The sequence below is a fragment of the Onychomys torridus genome, chromosome X (genome assembly GCF_903995425.1).
Source record: "Onychomys torridus chromosome X, mOncTor1.1, whole genome shotgun sequence".
Lineage (NCBI taxonomy): Eukaryota > Metazoa > Chordata > Mammalia > Rodentia > Cricetidae > Onychomys > Onychomys torridus.
In genome coordinates, this window is record NC_050466.1 from 92005321 (window position 1) to 92026225 (window position 20905).

The following is a 20905-nucleotide window of genomic DNA, read 5'->3' on the forward strand; positions in this document are numbered from 1 at the left end:
TCAAGACAGGGTTTCTCTGTGTAGCCCTGGCTGTCCTGGAACTCACTCCATAGCCCAGGCTGGCCTCAAAGTCTCAGAGATCCACGTGCCTCTGCCTCCCAAGTGCTGGGATTAAAGGTATGAACCACCACGGCCTAACTGAGCAACTTGTTCTTAACTTCATAGTTTGCTTATGAAACAGAGATAAGGTGTTTATTCAGCAGCAGCCATTTCAATATATTTGTAGCTACTAAGCTAAACCCTCAGAATTAAGGTTTTTTTGAAGAACAGGGTAGCCAAAATTATGAGAGTAGTAAGTCTGGTTTGCTTTCCATTATGCTGTGTTGTTTGATTTTTGAGATGGATTGGCCTTGAACTCACTATCCTCCTGCCTGGGATTACAGGCATGTGCCACTCTGCCAGCTTCTTTATATTTTATGGTATAGATAACAGTTGGCCCCTTATATTCACAGGTTTGGCATAAAACCAACCATTTGCAGTTCAAAAATATCTGAAGAAAGATACCACCTACAGTGAACATGCATAGAAATTCTCTTATTCTGTAAACAATATAGTATAGCAACCATTTGCATAGTAGTTGTATTAACTACTACTAGGATGATTTAAAGAGTACAAGAGGATGGACATGGCTTATGTGCAAACACTACTCCATTTTAATCTAAGGAGACTGGGGCTGCAGAGATGGCTCAGCAGTTTAGAGCACTTGTTGCTCTTGCAGAGGACCCAGATTTAGCCTCCAGTACTCATGTGGACACTCATAACCTTTAGTAACTCTAGTTCCAGGAGATCTGACGCCCTTTTCTGACCTCCCAGGGCACCAGGCATGCACATGGTACACATACATATGTGCAGGAAAAATCTATGCATAATGAAATCAAATAAGCATAAAAAATTAATATAAAGGACTTAAGTATCCAAAGATTTCGATGTCCAAGGTGGGGCTAAGAACTGATCTCCCACAGACACTGAGAGATGTCTATATGTTGTTTATAAAGGAGATTTTTAAGAAGTAAAAATATACTTCCTTTGCCATTTTAATATACTTTTTATATTTTAGAAGATTCGTTTTTACTCATTAAAAAAGAAAATCAGTAACTATTATTAATTTTTAGTCCTTAACACTTCTTAACTAGATAGGAACTTGACTTTAGGCAAATCATTTAATTAACTGATTTTTTTAAATGTTTTTTAATGCTAGGATTAAAGGCATGTGCCACCATGAATGTCAGCTTCCCTGTCCAAAAAATGGGAATGACAATACTTCTCTTGGCAGCCTTTAAGACTTTGAAGTAATGTACTTTCTTAGCACAGTGTCTAGCCTGGTAAGTACATAGTTATTGGTATGTGTTACCTGTTACTGCTTTTGTTTCATAGAGTTCTCAACACTGATCTATTTTTCTTTTTGCTTACCTATCATCCACTGACATAAAAATGTTAGTTATTCTAATATGGAATTGTCTGATATTCAAAAAGTAACCTAAGTTATCCCTACTCAGTTCAATAAGTAGATAAGCAAGGCCTATAAAATCCTTTTGACTTTATTACATATTGTAGTGAACATACTGGAAGAGAAAACTTTAGAGCTGAGTATCTCTTTTCTCAAAATGGTTCAGCAAATGAAAGGCATTTAAAAAGATCCTTTAATTGTCTGAAGAGTAACTGGTCACAAGTTATCACGGTATAGTTCCAAAGTCTACATTAATGGGAAAAGAATACTTTTTAAATGTTTTTTGAGACAGCATTTCTCTGTGTAGTCTTGACTATTCTGGAACTCACTCTGTAGACCATGCTGGCCAGGAACTCACAGAGATCCTCCTGCTTCTGCCTCCTGAGGGCTGGTTAAAGGTGTGTGCCACCACCGCCCAATGGAAAAGAATACTTTTTAAAAAAAAAAATTGTACACATAGGCAAAAGCATGAAGAATAGCATAATTCATTCTCACATATCTATCATCCATTTCTAACAATTATCTACTAAAATGGATTTAAACAGAGAAACATTTTAGTCAAAAATTATAACATGGGGGGCGCTGGAGAGATGGCTCAGCAGTTAAGAGCCTGAGTTGCTCTTCCAGAGGACCTGGGTTTGATTCCTAGCACCCACATGGCAGCTCATAGCCACCTATAACTCCAATCAGTTCCAGGGGATCCAATACTCTTTTTCTGGCCTCCAAGAGTAACACACACACACACACACACACACACACACACACACACACACACATAATTAAAATATCAGTAAAAACTTAAAATTATGACTGCTGGTTATTTTTATTTAGTCTCATGGGTATAGTTAGAATTCTACTTTTATTTTTTATTACTTTAAACAATTTTTAACTTTAAATATATTCTGATCATATTTTTTCTCTCCCTCAAGGCTTTCCAGATCATTTCTCAAAAAACAAACACGAACCCAATACAGCAACAATTTTAAATTGCTTTCCTTAGATTTCTTTAACTGCTAATTTGGACAAATAGTCAAAAAAATTATTTTTTTAAGTGTGTCAAGTTTTATTTCGAACATAGCTTTTCAATTTAGTGTTATTTTTAGGACTTACGTATAGGTTTTAAAAATCCATTACTTGGCTTCAACTGGTATATACATCATAAAGTTGTGCATATTCTGGACATGTTTTTAAATCTGAAGATCAAAGAAAACTGCATGGGTTTATAACCTATTGGGAGAAAGGGTTAAATATGCTGAACAGAATAGATTTTTTGTTTTGTCTTTGTTTTAAGGTTTGGATTAAGCAACAAGTTTGATACGGAATTTCCCTCGGTTCTGACAGGGAAGGTAAGTGAGTTTGCTCTGAATTTTCCAATTCTAATGCACTGTGTTATGGCTTATTCAATGTTATGACAAACGCTTTGACTCACTGGTAATGAAGCCAAATAACAGGAGGCCTCCCTACTTGGAAGCTGTGTTCGCAGTGACTAAACAGTGTTACCATGACTACGAGCCTCTGGCCAGCTATTTTGTCTGTGTTTCTTAATGTCAGCCATTGTTTATTTACCTGCTCAGCTTTTCCAATGTCGCCTTTTTTGCCTAGCACAGGTAGCTGTAATTGTTTTCATTTAGATCTATAATTTTCAATATTTCATTGCCAGAGTTATCTTTGTAACTGAGTCACTATGATTTTTAAAGTGTTATGCGGCATGCATCATTTATTACAAATAAAAAGCATCACATTTTTGGTTAGATGTTTTTCTTCCTTTTAGACTGCATTTCTAGAATTGGACTCACAGCAATAAATAACTACCTTTCTATTTGCAGGTTTTTCTATATTCAATTGTTTAGACAAGCATTCTTGTTCAAAATTCAGACTTCCCAGGACTCAAACCTATAAGTATGGATTAATGTAGGGCATAATGATTATAAATAATATTGTATCATATACTGAAAATTCACCAAATGAACAAATTTCAGATTTTCTAAAAGAAATGATAAATAACTATGTAAGGAGGTATGTTAACTTGCTTGACTGTAGTAATTATTTCACTATGTATATGTATATTAAAATGTCATGTTGAGCTGCTGTGCAAACAGATCTGCAAACCCAGCACTAGCATTCAAGAGGGTCATGAGTTCCAGGCTAGCCTGGGTTACATAGTTAGAACTTGTCTCAAAAAAAAAAAATCAACAACAACAAAAAACCCACCAGCATATTGTACACTTGAAATATTGCCCCCCCCTTTTTTTTTGAATGCCGAATGCCATTTATTGAAGGAGGGAGGAGGCCTTAAATGCAGGCTTACAGCACAATGAGCACAATGGGAGAACCCCTGGAGGGCAGAAGTTCGCTTCAGATGTTTTACAATCTTGCATTTAAGCTGTTAACGCCCAATATGCAGGATACACAGACAAGGAACTTCCCTTAAGCATTCAGGAGGGTGGAATCTCGCAGGGAATTAGCATAGGGAGGATATCAAGGTTAAGGTCAGCAAGCAAGGCAACAGTTACCCAAAATGGAGGCCAGGGCCCTACAGGACCCCCCACCCTTTACTGAAAAATGAACTTCTGACTTAGGTTGTGTGGGATGTCAGCAGGTCACCTTATCTGTCATGGAGACACCTACAGGCACTCTGCCTTGGGTTGGTGAGCACCCCTCAGGCATTACCCAGCTCTGAATACTCATTATCATACAGGCTTTATCCTGTGTGAGCTGTAGAGTTAACGTTAACTGCTGCCAAAGATCTCAAAGTGGCACTGGGTTTGCAATCTGTGTGTTCAACACAGAAAAGACCAACAGAAGTCCTAAACCACCCATACCCAGTAGGCTAAAGGAAGTATTGCCCTTTTTAAAAAAATTTTTTTGTTGTTTTTGAGACAGGGTTTCTCTGTGTCATTTTGGTGCCTGTCCTGGAACTCACTCTGTAGCCCAGGCTGACCTGGAATTCACAGAGACCTGCCTGCCTCTGCCTCCCTAGTGCTGGGATTAAAGGCATGAGCTACCACTGCCTGGCTGAAATATTGCCTTTTTAAAAGTACTGTATTGGGAAAAATTCTCTTACAGAAATGCTAACTTTTAGTTTGGGGAGATGGCTCAGTGGGCAAAAAGTGCTTGTTCTGCAAGCATGAGAACCTGAGTTCAGATCCCCAGCACACATATAAAGTCAGGTACAGTGATTGGATAGCAAAAACAGACAGACCCTGGGGAACACTCTCTGGCCAATTAGTTTAGCAGAAATGCTGAGTTCCAGGTTCACTGGGAGAGCCTGTCTCACAAAAATAAGGTAGAGAGCAAGAGAGCTTTAAAGACACCTGAAGTCAATCTCTGGCATCTACACTTGCCCAGGCAAGTGCATACACACACACACACACACACACACACACACACACACACACACACACAAAATGAAAGAGAGAGAGAGAGAGAGAGAGAGAGAGAGAGAGAGAAAGAAGAAGAAGAAGAAGAAGGAGGAGGAGGAGGAAGAAGAGGAAGAAGAAGAGAGAGGGAGGGAGGGGAGAGAGAAAAATCTCTTCGGTGTAAATGTTTAGCTTTGGTCTCTAGTATGCTCTACCTCCCTCTCCTAATCATTCAGAATACTTCACCAAGTGTAGCAGCAGCTTAAACTTTGATGTGTCTTATAAACAATAATAAACATTTTCTCCAAGTGTGTAAAATTAAACATGGAAATATCTCTTGAATAATAACATATTGGTAAAATATGGTAGCTTTAATATTAAAAATTAAAGAAAAATGTAAATCAAAACATCCCCAATAGAAAATTTCTTTACATTTCCCTTAATGCTACTGCATGTATTGTCTGGGAAATTATATCCAGCTTTAACACTAGCTTAATTTTTTTACATGTTTAAAATTAGGGACCTAAAAATTTCTGGCCGGGCGGTGGTGGTGCACACCTTTAATCCCAGCACTCGGGAGGCAGAGCCAGGCAGATCTCTGTGAGTTCGAGGCCAGCCTGGTCTACACAGTGAAATCCAGGAAAGGTGCAAAGCTACACAGAGAAACCCTGTCTCGAAAAACAAAACAAAAATTAGGGTCCTAGAAATTTCTAGAAAACTGTCAGTAAATATAGCTCCCGGGCATAAGCATTCTTTAAAATTAGCCAGTTTTGTGCTGAAGTAATCTTTGGAATATCTTTCACACCTCTTCATTCATTTCCAAACTTCTGGAACTAAAAATCCCATTGACCCATAAGATACTAAGATGTTTTTAAATCGGAGTTGTAAGAATGATAAATTGCATGCCGGGTGGTGGTGGTGCACTCCTTTAATCCCAGCACTCGGGAGGCAGAGGCAGGTGGATCTCTGTGAGTTCGAGGCCGGCGTGGTCTAGAGAGTGAGATACAGGACAGGCTCCAAAGCTACACAGAGAAACCCTGTCTCGAAAACACCGGGGGGGGGAAAAAAAAAAGGGTGGGAGGATAGTAAGCTGCTTTTGGTATCCATTCATACAGCCTAGATAATCTGGATGGGAGCTGGACTTGAAAACATCCATTCTTCTTTTTTTTTCCAATCTGTCTTCTTTTTGTTTGTTTGTTTGTTTTGTTTTTGTTTTTGTTTTTTTGAGACAGGGTTTCTCTGTGTAACAGAGTCCTGGCTGTCCTGGAACTCACTCTGTAGACCAGGCTGGCTTCAAACTCACAGAGATCCTCCTTCCTGTGCCTTCTGAGTGCTGGGATTAAAGGCGTGTGCCACCACTGCCTGGCATCTTTTTGTTTTTTAGAAACAGGGTTTTGTTATGTATTTCAAGCTACCTGGAACTCATTATGTAATCCAAGCTGATCTCAAACTTGTGGCAATCCTCCTGCTTCAGCTCTCTAATTGTTATGATTACAACAAGCATGAGTCACCATTGCCTGGCTAAAACATCTGCTCTTTTCAGGTGACTATTTTTATAGTACACGCCATACTGATGTGTGGCTATATGTTCAGATGTTCTCATGTGTACATCAGTATACTTTGGGTAATGCAGAAATGATAGCACAATGTTTTCTTAATGTGTGTTTGACAATGAGAAGAGCATGGGAAGTAATTCTGAAAGTCTCATGTTTGTTTGTTTGTTTCGTTGCTCTGGATTAAGCCCAGGGCCTTGCTCACACTAAGCATGCACTCTACTACTGAGCTTCAAGCCCTAGTTCCTGGAGGTCTGATTTTTAAAGTTCCATGTTAATGAATTAATACAAGTTTTATTTCCTTAATGAGATTTTTTTTCTCCAGTAGGTACTGTTTCACTTATATAGATTAGTGTGGATTATTAAACCATTTCTCTAATAACTGGGGAAAGGCCTTATATAAATATGAAAAACTAAATAAAAAGATCTTAATTCCCAACTTCATAGTCCTTGTAAACTGTCTTAAAATGGATAAGTGTAATGCCTAACAGAAAAGAATTGCCCTTTATAAAACTCAGTCTTTTGGCATGAGTGAGGTATTTCAAGTAGCTGACTCGAGGAAACAAAATTGCAGCGAATTGGGAAAATCTAAAAGCCATTTTGTAAGTTCCACAACTCCATATTAACTTTTTGCTTCTTTTGTGTCAATTTTTGTAAGTGCAGAAAGGATTGTTTTCCCCATTTTACTAAAGGTAAGTTCTTCTGACATGATAGGACAAATCATGTAGGTATGTATGTATATACCCACAGATACTCTGGTGACCAGAAAGGGTCACATACATTTTAAAAAAGAAGTGAGAGCTTCCGGCCCTCAGCTTGAAGGAAGTCAAAAGCATTATGGGGAGCGTACTCACTGTGTAGTGTTGGGAATGGTGAGCCATAAAAATTGCCCTCCTCTATTGTGACCCAATATGACAAGTGATTGCTATGCTTGTGTTCCTCACAATGAGGGAGGCGCATCAGTCCTGCTGGGCTTTGCTCCGATTTTCTCCTCAGTCCCCTGCATCCTGTTATAAAATATTATGGCCCTTTCCCCCACCTTCATGATGCTGTTTTCTTTTCTCTTTCCAAGAGAGTCAAAAGGAGTGACGTGTTTCTTTACAGCCTACTGTCCGCTTAGGAAGTCAGAGGTTCCCAGCCGACATTCAATACTGGAAATCCTCAGTTGTATACAAGCGAATGAGTCAAATAGCACTAACTCAAAATCTGCACTTAACTAAACATTTCTTTTTCCTGTTTAAAGTTGGGAGCTAGTCAGTTCTCATTCCCTGTCTCTGCTTTATGACTTGTACTGTTACTCGAATACAGGGTCCCCCCCCCCCAGCCAAGTGTTGCATCTTTTTAAAGTCAAAATACAGACTGTAGTTTGTTGCTTGAGATTTTAGTGCAAGTTTTTCTTTTCAGTAGATTTGTCTTATGACCCAAAATTTGATTTCTCATTTTTAGTAACTTGAACTTTTGAGTTCTAATGTGTCTATAGTAAGAGAGTATATGTTAAAAGTAGAGGGTTTTGGAGAAGGAAAATTGCCAAATTTGAGGAGTGTTGTTTTCATTTTCAGAAACAGGTAATGAAAGACAGTTTCCTAACAAACTGCATACCGTGCTGTGTGATTGATCTCATTCCCAGGCTTCATATTCAGCTTGCCCTCCCTCAGCTTTCTACCACTGTTCTTCCCTGCTAGAAAGAAACTTCTTTTCTAAGATTCCGTGTACACTGTTTTGTTCTTTTGGACATTTCTTTTTGTTTGTTTGTTTTTGTTTTTCGAGACAGAGTTAATCTGTGTAGCCCTGGCTGTCCTAAACTCACTCTGTAGCCCAGGCTGGCCTGGAACTCAGAGATCCACCTGCCTCTGCCTCCTGAGTGCTGGGATTAAAAGCATGCACCACCCCACCCCACCCCACCCCTATCCCCTGGCTGGACAGATTCATTTCTATCTCGGGTGTAGCTCTTTACATTTAATTTTCTCATCTGTATTTGCATACTTATTTTTAAATGAAAGTTTAAATCATAATTACAAACACTTTTTTAAGTGTTTTCAAAGCTGGCAAGATGGCTCAGTGGGTAAAAGGTGCTTGCCACCAAGCCAGACAATCTGAGTTAGACCCTGAGAGCCACACAGTGGATGTAACAGACTCCTGCTGGTTGTCCTATATAGTTATATACATGGATGGATGGATGGATAGATGGATGGATGGATGGATGGATGGATGGATGGATGGAAGGATGGAAGGATGGATAGATGGAGTAAATAAAATAAATGAAAAGTGTAGCCAATATTTTCAAATAAACAAAGCTTTAAAAGATGGCAACACTATAGAACGTCCTCGTACTACAAAGTAGTACTTTGTAGTAAGAGCTGGAAGTCAGAGTTAGAAAATGATGAGGACACCAGAGATGCACTTATCCGGACAACTGGGATGTGCTTCCATACTGCCAGCGCACGGAGGTGAGTCACTGAGGACAAGAAAGGTCACTGGCCTATTTGGGAACAACCTTAAGGCAACAAACTGAGTGAGCCTTCACTGAAAAACCATTCTGAAATGAAATTATCATCAGCCGAGATGGAAAATATTTTGGGATTTTTTTTTAGTTTCTTGTCATAATATGAAAGTAATTTCGTTCTTTAAAAAAATGTCCTGCATCGCAGAGTGACTACAGTTATATCCAATGGGGTTTTCTTGAGGCAGGGAGGAATAAGGTAGTAGGGAAAAGCCATTCTCTAAACACTCCTAGGCAGTGAGGTAAAGGGTCGTGGTTTTCAGAAAATGGGCACATTGTCAGGCCAGTGGTGTTTCAGTGCTTAAAGAACACAAAATCAGACTCTTCTTTTGCCTGTAATCTCACTGTGAAATAAGGACAGTAGCTCCATTTGCTGAGTGTCTGATGTACGCTAGGTATCGTGCTAAGTAGCTTTATAGCTGTACCTCATTTGTTCTCACAAGTTTCCTCATGGGAGGAACCCATGTTGCACAGTTATGAGCGAGTGAAAATAAATGCCTAAGGGAAGGAAGAACTCTGGCCCCTCCTAGAACTCTATGTGTCCCTTAGCTCAGGTAGAAGGTGAACTGTTTTCTTTCTGTAACTGTTACTTGGTTACTCAGTGATTCCCTGCTATGAGAAGGAAGTTAAATATTGCTGTTTGGGACAGATAAATCTTCAGTTAGTGGCTAGGCACCTTGTTTTGTAAAAGAATATCAAAGCATTACAGGCAGAGCCAATGGTAGAGCATCTGCTTAGTGTGGGCTAGCCCCCGGGTTCTGTCCCTGCTTCTGAAAAGAAGGGAGAGGAAATAAGCGGAGCAGGGGCACTATCTCTGAGAAAAATCGAAAGCTGAAAAGTGTTGAAGTTTCCTTCAGAGTGTGGCAGATGATCCTTTTATTTATAATCAAACGTGTAACAAAACTGTGGTCTTCCCGTGCTCTTCTGACCAATCCCTTTGCCTTCAGAGAGATCAGGCAACATCTAACATGTGATTTACAGACTTTCTTTTTCAAAGAATTCCAACCAAGAAATTCTTTCTAAGCTGGGACTTCCATTTCCAGTGACTATATAAAACAAAGACTATCAGGGTTGGAAAGATGGCTAACGGTTAAGAGCACTGGCTGCTCTTCTAGAGGACCTTTGTTCAATTCCCAGCACCCACATGGTGGCTCACAACCACCTGTAATGGGATCTGATGCCCTCTTCTAGCATAAAGGTGTACATGCAGATAGAGCACTCATAAAATACATGAATTAAAAAATATAAAAGACTATCATTTCACCTTTTTTTCTTTTCTTTTCTTTTTTTTTTTTTTTTTTTGAGCTGAGGCTGGAACCCAGGGCCTTGCTCTTGCTAGGCAAGCGCTCTACCCGCTGAGCTAAATCCCCAACTCCTTCACCTTTTATATAAGGAACCAGGCTTCAGAAAAATTAAATGATTTTACCTGCAATTTTCTCAGACATGGCAACAACTAGAAGCCAAGTCTCCTGATTTTGGCTCATTAATGTTTTCTGATTTCAGTTGTAAAGTATACGTCTGGATTATTTTTCTATTTACCCCCAGAAATGTCAGTTCATTGGAATTCTTGGTGCACAATAGCTGTCACTGTGTTAGGTTTTTACCAGTGTGGATGGAGAATGAAGTCCATTTTCCCATGTCAACAAAGTTTCAAAACTCATCATTGTTAGCAAAAGTAACCATTTCACTAACTGAGTAATTGACTTGTACATGACACAAACAGTTCCACTAGAGCGTGTCTACTTAATGTTTCAATTGTGATCGTGCTGAATTGGGGCTTTATAGCATCCATTGTCTATTTGTGTGGATTCTAAGACATCTTTGCTAAAAAAAAAAAAAAAAAAAAAAAAAAGTAAAAACCATGACAAAGCATCTCCTCTAGTATAGCCTTCTCTGTGGAAGAGAGAAGCTTTTAGGTTTGTGACATCACACATTGTCATGGGGCTTTCATTTTATAGCAACAAAGGCTGAACTTTTCCCCTGGAATTTACTGTTTGCCAACTTTCTGAGTAATACAGAAACGTGATTTCACTGAAAGCAGACAATTTTCAGTGTACCTTTGAATCATGTAATTTACAAGGGGAATTTTTGGTATACATCTTAACTACATGGGTCATGCTCGTGCTTTTGAATCGAATCTGTCATTGTTTATGGAGAAGCAACTGCTTGAAGGAACTGAGGTAGTAACTAGAAATATGAATTTATGTAAAGACTCTTCAACCTTCAAAACTCAGAGTGCTTATGAATCTGATATGTACTGAATACCAACAGACAGCTTTAAACATAATTACCAGATATTATCTCTTGTTAATGTATTTTCCTGCAATTAGCAGCGAGTTTAACTATTTGCAGATTTGCCAGAATGAAAAGATGTTAAGAGGTTTTTTTTTTTTTTTCAAAGTAACTCAGGATTATTATCAAAGACTAATTTTAATTCCATCTCCTCTGGTTAGTAGTTTGGTTTTTCTTCTTGTCTTATGCCTCTAACCATAACTCAGCTTTCGGTGGGATACCTGAAGACTGTGAGTACCATTGCCTTAACAAGAATGTCTGCTAACAAAAGTGCTTGATTGATGAGTTTCCCTTGCTATCAGCCAGGTTGCTTTTAGTTGATTGTTGGTCATTTCAGAGCATTGTGGGTATGACATGAAGTTATACAACCATGAAATCATATTGCTTCACCCAATTATGTTTTCCAAGAGTATGTGATACAGATTTATGGAGAGAATATATTGAGACATTGAAATGTTTCTGATAAGACATTTTCCTTAGGATTGGGGGTAGTGGGAAGCTGTCCACAAACTCATAAAGTTAGTCCCCCTGTTTTAGGTGGCTCCAGAAGAATTTAAGACCAGCATTGGCCGTGTGAACTCATGTCTGAAAAAGGCTCTCCCAGTCAATGTGAAATGGCTGTTGTGTGGATGTCTCTGCTGCTGCTGCACCCTGGGGTGCAGCCTGTGGCCTGTTATTTGTCTCAACAAAAGAGTGAGTATAACCAGGCTATTGTATAACAATAAAAAGAGCTGCCGTTTATTGGATATTTATTATGTGTTAGAACGGTTTCCATTTACTTTACATGATTTATGTAATTCCTGTAACAATGCTGTCCTTATTTTAAGGCTGAAGAAACTCTGGGAAGACAGAGTGAGCCACTTGTTCAGCCTTTATCAATACTTTATCACTTAATATGAGTCTCCACCACTTGAAATAAATGCAACATAATTGAATGTACTCAAGTAAATATATATGGATTGCTTTTTTAAAAAAGAAAACCCAAAAGGATGACTTAAATAGTGCTAAGCTACTGGTGTACCAGGAGAGCATCTTTGGCTCTCTGAAGCCCATCAAAAGAACCAGCAATCCTCAAAGGTGAAGAAAGCCCTTAGCTTTGAACATGTCACAGTAACATTCCAAAATAACCTTTCTAGTTGTGTCATGAATTTAGGACACTGCCTTAATTTTGTCTTCTTTAAAATTATATTTTTATTTCCTCAGTGGGAAGACATCTTTGAAAAATCTGATTAATGGGCTAGGGATATAGCTCAGTGGTAGAGTGCTTGTCCAGCCTATGTGAGGCCCTACGTTCAGTTCCCAGAAATGGAAATAAAAATGTAATTAAAGGGCCTGGAGAGATGGGTAAGAACTCTTTGTGTGCAAGTGTGAGGACCTGAGTTTAAATCCAAAACCCATGTCAAAAGCTAGGCATAGGTGGAGACAGAAGGTTCACTGGGGCTTGCTGGCCATCAGTGTCCCTCCAGGTTGAACAAGAGATTCTGTTTCAAGGAACTAGAAGGAGGTAAAACAGGACATCCTCCTTTGACCTCCACAAGCTCACATAGGCACGTGCCTTTACATACTCACCACATGCATGTACACACACACACACACACACACACACACACACACACACACACACAAATTAAATTTATTATTAAATTCAAACACCCATTTTAATTACAGTTCTTTGCCTAGTACCTACTGAAGTTTTGTTTAAACTTGTAAATAATAATTGGTCAACTAAATCAGATATAGCATTATAAGTTGAATATATTCTCAAGAAATACTCATTTTATCTTGCATTTTCATCTTAAGCTCTTTCATGATTACTTCAAAAAGACAGATAATAAAATGCTGTCAACTTTATGACATTTTTTCTTAACCTAGAGCTCTGCATGGTAAGCAGGTGCTCTGCCACCAAGTCATAGCTCCAATCCTTGTTTTTATTTTGAGACAGGGTCCCATTAAGTTACCAAGGCTGATTTTTTGTTTTTTTTTTTTGAGACAGGGTTGCACTGTGTAGTCCTGGCTAGCCTGGAACTCACTATGTAAATCTGTCTGCATCTGCCTTTGCCTCCTGAGTGCTGAGATTAAATATTCACACTCCCACACACCTGGCCAGGCCTGATCTTAAATTCCCTCTGTGGCCCAGGGAGGCCTTGAGCTCCTGGTCTTTGTGCCTTAGCCTCCTTAGCAACTGGGATTATAGACATACGTCACCAAGTCCAGCTCCCCTATGACTTTTTAAATGGAAAAATTAAGCACTTTACTGATTCCCTGGTGGTTATTAAAAACACCCGTAGATCAGAGCTTTGCTTTAAATACAATTTAATTTGTTTGTCAGGGCAAGTATTTTCAATTGGCTTTCTATAAGTTTAAAAAAGCTGACAGCATAACATTTTTAATTGTGTCTTTTAGAAGTTACAATCAATAACTTCTACCCCATTATTTTAAAGCTTCAGTGTGAATTAATCATGATTTGGATTTCCCATCACATAAATATAGTCAGCCTCAATTACTTAGAAACAAGGTTTTTGGTTTTAATGTTACCAAGAATGTTTTTCTTTCATGATTTATGTATGCTTTTGTCTATCTCAGTACCTGCAGCAGAGGGTCTGAAAGATTTTTTTCCAGTCATGTGTTTCTGCTATGACTATTTCTAGTAGAATATTCATTAAAAGCTGAGATGATGCTGATTCTCTGATTATCTTTCTTTCTGCCATTGCTTTGGTTAACTAAGGGTTTATACTGGAGCCAGCAGTCAAGACAAATAGCAAATAGTTCTATCTGCAATTTGTATTCAAGCATCTTATTTGTTTCTTTCACAGAGTACATGTATGCTCTTATGCAAAGAAGACATGAAGTTATTCTATACAATGCTATAACTTAGATGTAGCCTGCCTTTGAAGCTTTTGGGGGTGTTTTTTGAGACTGTGTCCCCTATCCCAGGCTGGCCTTGAACTGACTATGTAGTTAAGGATGGCCTTGAACTTATGATCCTGCATCCACCTCCTGAATGCTAAGATTATAGGCTACTATAGTACTACTAGGCCTAGTTTATATAGTGCTGGGAATGGAACCCTGGGCTTTAAGTCCATGCTGGGTAAGCACTATAGCAACAAAGTTACACCCATAGCTCCAACCACTATCTTTTATCTTCTGCTGAACTTGAATCATTTGCCTATAGCCATATATAAGAAAATAATTGTGTTTATAACACATAAATAATACGAAAGGTTAATGAGTGTGCTCCCCCACCTGCTGTTTGGTCAGCTTTACTGGCTAACAGCTGTACTTCATAAGATTTTATTTTCTTTCTTTTTTGAGATGGAGTCTTACTGTGTAGCCCTGACTGTCCTGGAACTCACTATGGAGACCAGGCTCACCTCAAATTCACAGAGATCTACTTGTCTTTGATTCTTGAGTGCTGGCATTAAAGGCGTGCACTACCATGTTCAGCTGTGTGTTAAGATTTTCATCTGCTTTCCAAAGTATAGTAGTTAATACTGAGCTAACTTGATACATAGTTGGAGAGTCACCCATCCAGTAATTTTTCAAATACCTTTTTGACAAAGAATTTACACACCATGGAACTTACTCAGTATTAAGAAGATGAACCGTGTGGCTGGAGAGACAGCTCAGTAGTTAAGAGCACTGGCTGCTCTTCCCGAGGAGCTGGGTTCAATTCCCAGCACCCACATGGTGGCTCACAGCCATCTGTAATGAGATCTGGCGCCCTGTTCTAGTGTGCAACATGCACACAGAGCACTTATATATGTTAAGCACATAAATATATCTTTTTAAAAAGATGAATCATTTAGTTTTAGTATATTTACAAATAGTGTTTGTGTGACCATTGCTACACAGTCTAACTTTAGAACATTTCCTTCATTTTAAAAGGAAATCTTCGGATCATTTGTAATGACTACAGATTTCTCCCCAGTCCCCTCCCAATCCCAAGCAAGTTCAATCTACTTTCCCTCTCGTGTTTCCTTTACATTACTTTACATTTTTTATATTTATATCTTTCATAAATATAAAATTATATTTATAGTATAAATTTTTATATTGTGCTTTATACTATAAATATATTTTTACTTTATAAATTTATATTTCCTTTATATTCCTATATATTTACTTCATGGCTGCCTTTGAAACCAAGAATAACTACTTTTATTGGGTAGAAACACATACAAAACTTGCCTGTGAAGCAACTTTCAAGTATATAATTCGATGGCATTAAAACTATTAACACTGGGGGGTTGGGGATTTAGTTCAGTGGTAGAGCGCTTGCCTAACAAGCACAAGGCTCTGGGTTTGGTCCTCAGCTCCAGAAAAAAAAAAAAAAGACCAAAAAAAAAAAAACTATTAACACTGTCATATAGCCATCACCATTCTGCAGTTCCAGAACTTGTTCATCATCCCCAAGGAAAAACCCCATGCCCATTAAGCAATCCTTCTCCATTTCTCCTTACCTCAGGAAGTTAAGAAGCGCTCCCTCCTCTTTATCTTTCAGCAGAGTTTTAAAAGAATTAATATTAATTCTTAAATATACTTGGGAGGCTGTACTATGAAAGCTTGGACTTACTGTGTTGGCAAGGGTTTGATTTGCATGCACTCTCTTGACTTGGCTTAGTCACATTTACTCAGGCTTATTTAGATTTTGTATTTTTTAATTATTATTTTTTTAACATCTCCACCAAAGTTTCCCTCCCTCCTCTCCCAGTCCCTCCCCAAATGGAGTCAATTTTAGGAATTTGTCTAGGTTATCTGGGTTATCTGCATAGCATTCTTGTATCCTCCCTGCTCTTCAGTCCTGTAAGGTTGATGGTGAAATCCCTGGCTTAGTCAATGGAGTCTTCTTTCCTCGCTCGATGGTTAGCGTATTTGTCAGTATTTTCAAAGACAGGATCTTTTGCTGTTTTGTTTTGTTCCTACTCTTTTTTTTTCTTTTTGTCTTTCTTCTGATGCCTTTGGATTTAAGTTTCTCTTCTAATTCCTTAAGGTATGAATTAGGTTATCGATTTGAGACTAGCCTTCTTTTTCCCACACTCATGTATAGTTCCTTTACCCTCTAAGCATTGCTTTAGTTGCAGCCTCTAAGTTTAGCATGTAGTAGTTTGTTTTCATTCACTATTTTCTGCTTTGCTTGTGGCTTCTTTGGACTATTCATTGCTTCAGGATATGGTGTTTAATTTCTTCCTTTGTGAATTTCTTTGTTGAGCTGCATAGTTGTTTTGTCCATTATTGAAAGTAGGATATCAAAGTCTCTATTGTTCTAGAATTACCTAATTCTCACCTTAGTCAATTTTTGAACATTTTTTAATTGGTTTTTTATTGTGTGTATGTTCATAATAGTTAAGTCTTCTTGATAGATTTATTCTCTGATTTATTGGCTTACGTTATTAGTGATTAAACGTTTATGTCTTCACCAAATTCATTATGTTGAAGTCCTAACCCTTAAGGGTAGAGTCTTTATGAGATTATTGCCCTTATATGAAAAGACCAAAGAGTTCTCTCTCCCCATCCTCCACCCACTTCGCCTCTCCATCTGTGTCTCTCCTTGTGATGTGAAGAGACATAAAACAAGCTCTCAGAACTCTAGCAAGAAGCCCCTCACCAGAACTCAACCATACTGACTTCTTTATCATAGATTTCAAGCCTCCAGAACTGGGAGATACAAATTTCTGGGTTTTTTTTTCCTTTTATTGAAAATAGATAATGTATTCTTTTCATTGCATAATATATCCTGATTATGATTTCCCCTCTCTTTACCCCTCATAATTCCTCTCTACCTCCTCTCCCATCCGGATCCACTCCCTTTTCTGTTTCTCATTAGAAAAGAACAGCCTTCTAAGAGATAACAACAAAACATAATAAAATAGAACAAAAACTATCACACTGAAGTTGGACAAGACAAACCAACAGAAGGAAAAGAGCCCAAGAGAACGCACAAGAATCAGAGACCCACTCATTCACTCACTCAGGAATCCCATAAAAATACTAACTTGGACAGCCACACAAATTTAAACCAATGTATGTTGTTTTGTTACACTGTCTGAACAGTTTAATTCATGTGTGTATATATGTATTGTCTTTTTTTTCATTTGTATGTTGTTCTTTTCCTTTTACTCAAAGTCCACTGTGCCCTCAGAAGGTATTGGATGTCCTGGAACTGGAGTTATAGATGGTTGTGAGCTGCCATGTGGGTGCTGAGAACTGAACTCAGGTCCTCTGCAAGAACAAGGGCTCTTAACTTCTGAGCCATCTCTCCAGCCCTTGTCCTTTTACTTTCAATCTATTTGTCTCTCTAGATCTAAATTTAGTGTCATGTAGACAATATATAGATGGGTCAGACCTTTAATCCATTCTGAAAATCTCTTCATTTTCATTGAGAATTTAATCTGTTTACTTTTAAGGTAACTAATGACAATGTGTTAATTTGTTGATGCTTTGGTAACAAAATATCATAGACAAGGTGACTTAAACAACTGAAATGTATTTCCTCATAGTTCTGGATTCTAGGAGCCCAAGATGAAGATGTCTCCAACATCTGTGCATAATGGAGCACACCTTTAATCTCAGCATTTGGGAGGCTGAAACAGGCATATTTCTGTGAATTTCAAGGGCTGCATAGAGTTTTGTGGCTAACCAGGGCTACATAATGAGTGAGACCCTATCTCTTGATTTTTAAAAAATGTCTCCAAAAGGATTGTTTTTATGAGTCTTTTGGGCAGTTAATTACAGTCTTGTCCCTGCTTATTCACATGTCTCTCTGTGCATGTCTGATTCTTAATCTCTTCTTCCTATAAGAATTCCAATCATAACCAGGTATGGTGCCTCATGCCTGTAATTTCAGCACTCAAGAGGTAGAGGCAGGAGGATCAGGAGTTCACAGCCAGCTTCAGCTACCTAGCTAGTTTGATGCTAACCTGGTACCCTGTCTCAACAACAACAACAAGGCAAACCAATCATTATATTATACCACACCAGTAAGACCTCATTTGAACTGAACTACGTCCTTCAATTCCCTATCTCCACATACAATTGCTTTACAAGATACCAGGAGCTGAGACTTCAACATGAATTTTCAGAGAACAAAATTCAGCTTATAAAGATCTCCTTTTTCAATTTTGCTATTTGTTTTTTATCTGTCATACTTTTATTGTTGCTCAATTCCTCTGTTACCTCCAGTGGTGGTTTGAATGATAATATCCTCCATAAGATCAGATGTTTGAGTATTTTGACCTCAGTTGGTGGCACTGTTTGGATAAGTTTAGGAGGTGTGGTGTAGCTGAAATTTTCCTGGTCCTGTCTGGCTTCCACAGCCCTGCAGCCACTTGGACCCAAGTAAACACACAGAGGCTTATATTAATTAAAACTGCTTGGCCTTTAGCTCAGGCTAACTACTGACTAACTCTTACACTTAAATTAACCCATAAATTCTTATTTATGTTTAGCCTCGTGGCTTGGTACCTTTTCTCAGTTCTGCCTTCACATCTTGCTTCCTCTGTGGCTAGCTGGTGACTCCTGACTTAGCCTTCCTGTTCCCAGAATTCTCTCTGCTTATCCCACTTATACTATACTTCCTGCCTGGCTACTAGTCAGTCAGCGTTTTATTTATCAACCAAATCAGAGCAACACATTCACAGCATACAGAAAGACATCCCCAGCAGTGTGGCCTTGCTGAAGGAAGTATGTCACTGAGGGTGGGCTTTGACGTTTCATTCCCAGTTCTGTACTCTGCGCTTATGATTCAAGATGTCAGCCCTCAGCTTCCTGCATCTGCCACCATGCCTTTCCTTTGCCATCATTGAGTCTAGCCTTCAGGACCTGTAAGCCCAAATAAACTCTTCTTTAATTTGCCTTGGTCATGGTGTTTTATTGCAGCAGAAGGAATCTTATTGCAGCTCCTTATCTTATGTATAACTGATTTTTGTTGTGAAGTATTGTTTGGTTTAATTTTCATGTTTTGTGATAAAATACCTGACAAAGGCAACTTAAAGAAGGAAGGAAGGAAGGAAGGAAGGAAGGAAGGAAGGAAGGAAGGAAGGAAGGATTTATTTTGGCTCATGATTTCAAGGAATATAGTCCATCAAGTCAGGGATGACATGGTGTTGCAATTCTGTCCATGGCATCAAGAATTTGTAGCTTGAGCCAGACAGTGTGCTGCCTTTAATCCAAACCACTGAGGAGGCAGAGGCAGGTGGATCTCAGTGAGTTTGAGGCCAACCTGATCTGCAAAGTGAGTTCCAGAATTGTTACACAGAGAAACCCTAACTCGGGAAAGAAGAAGAAGAAGAAGAAGAAGAAGAAGAAGAAGAAGAAGAAGAAGAAGAAGAAGAAGAGGAGGAGGAGGAGGAGGAGGAGGAGGAGGAGGAGGAGGAGGAGGAGGAGGAGGAGGAAGAAAAGGAGGAGGAAGACGACGAGGACGAGGAGGAAGAGGAAGAAGTAGAAGTAGAATTTGCAGCTCATTCATGGCATGGTTGAATGGTTGATCAGGAAGCAGAGAACTCACCTCTACCAGCCATGTCTCTTTCCCCAAAGGTTCCACAACCTCTTAAGACAGCAACATTAGCTGGGGATCAAGGGTTCAAACACATGAGCCTACAGGGTCATTTCACATTCAACAACCATGTATCTTCTGATTTCCTTTTGTGTATATGTTTTGTTATTTTCTTATTGGTTCAAATTAACCTCAATGCTGTGGAACAATCCTTTTCTACACTATGATATGTATTACTCTCATTGATTAATAAAAAAAGATGACAGGCTGGTAGCTGGACAGGAAGTTGGGTTGAAAAGCCTAACTGAGAATGATGGGAAGAAGGAGGGTGGAATCAGGGAGACACCAGCCAGCTACCCAGGAAACAAGACTTGGCTAGAGGAATAAAGCCGCAATACATAGATTTAGAAAGGGATTAATTTAAATTGTAAGAGCTAGTTAGTAACACACCTAAGTATCATCTGAGCATTTATAATTAATATAAGCCTCTGTGTGGGTAATTTGAGAAGTAGCTGGCAGGTATTTAGGAACAGGCAGTCAGGACAGGAAATGTCCTTTTACATGCCAGCCTTATAACACACTAGTTTGACTAAATACTGTTTAGCTTCAATAGTTCAAGACTGTGCCTATATATGTCCTTACCTCTGCCTTTATGTTGTTATTGTCCCAGGTTACATCTTGAATATTATGGACCCATTAATACAGAGAGATAATTTTTATTTTATGATTCATCTTCTAAATCCAAAAAGAAGTTACCAACTGAATGCAACAGAACTGTTTTTTTAATATGTATTCATATCCTTGTTATTTTATTGGTGGTATCATTTCATTTCAACTTAAAGGACTCCCTTTAGAATCTCTTAACAGGCAGTTCATATGACAATGAGCTCCCTCATCCCTGTTTGGAGATTTTTTAAATTTCTCCCTTTTGTGAAAAGATATATATATATTTTAGACATAGAATTTTGGATTGACAGTTTTTCTTTCAGCACTTAAGATATATCAGCCCGGTGCCTCTGACCTTCCTGACCTCTGATGTGAAATGAGTTGTTCATCTCATTGCGGCTCCCTTGAAACAGATTACTTCTCTCTAGCTGCATTCAAGTTTATGTTTTTGACTTGTGATAGTTTTATTACACATTGCCTTTATATGGCTCACTTTGAATTTGTCTTACTTAGAATTCATTTGGCCTCTTAAGAGTGTAGCTGAAATTTTTCTGTGTCCTGGCCCGTGGTCAAATCTCTTTCACCCACCAGTCCCAC

The 20905-nt window shown here is 38.6% G+C and overlaps 1 protein-coding gene across 1 annotated transcript in view; it reads left to right on the forward strand.

The window, feature by feature from the left end:
- The window catches only part of Chic1 (cysteine rich hydrophobic domain 1), a 39287-nt gene that overhangs the window by 6290 nt on the left and 12092 nt on the right, over window positions 1-20905 (forward strand). Inside the window, exons 2-3 of the mRNA XM_036175089.1 lie at window positions 2739-2793; window positions 11689-11844. Coding sequence (XP_036030982.1) covers window positions 2739-2793; window positions 11689-11844 — 211 coding nt within the window. The remainder of the gene's footprint in view (window positions 1-2738; window positions 2794-11688; window positions 11845-20905) is intronic.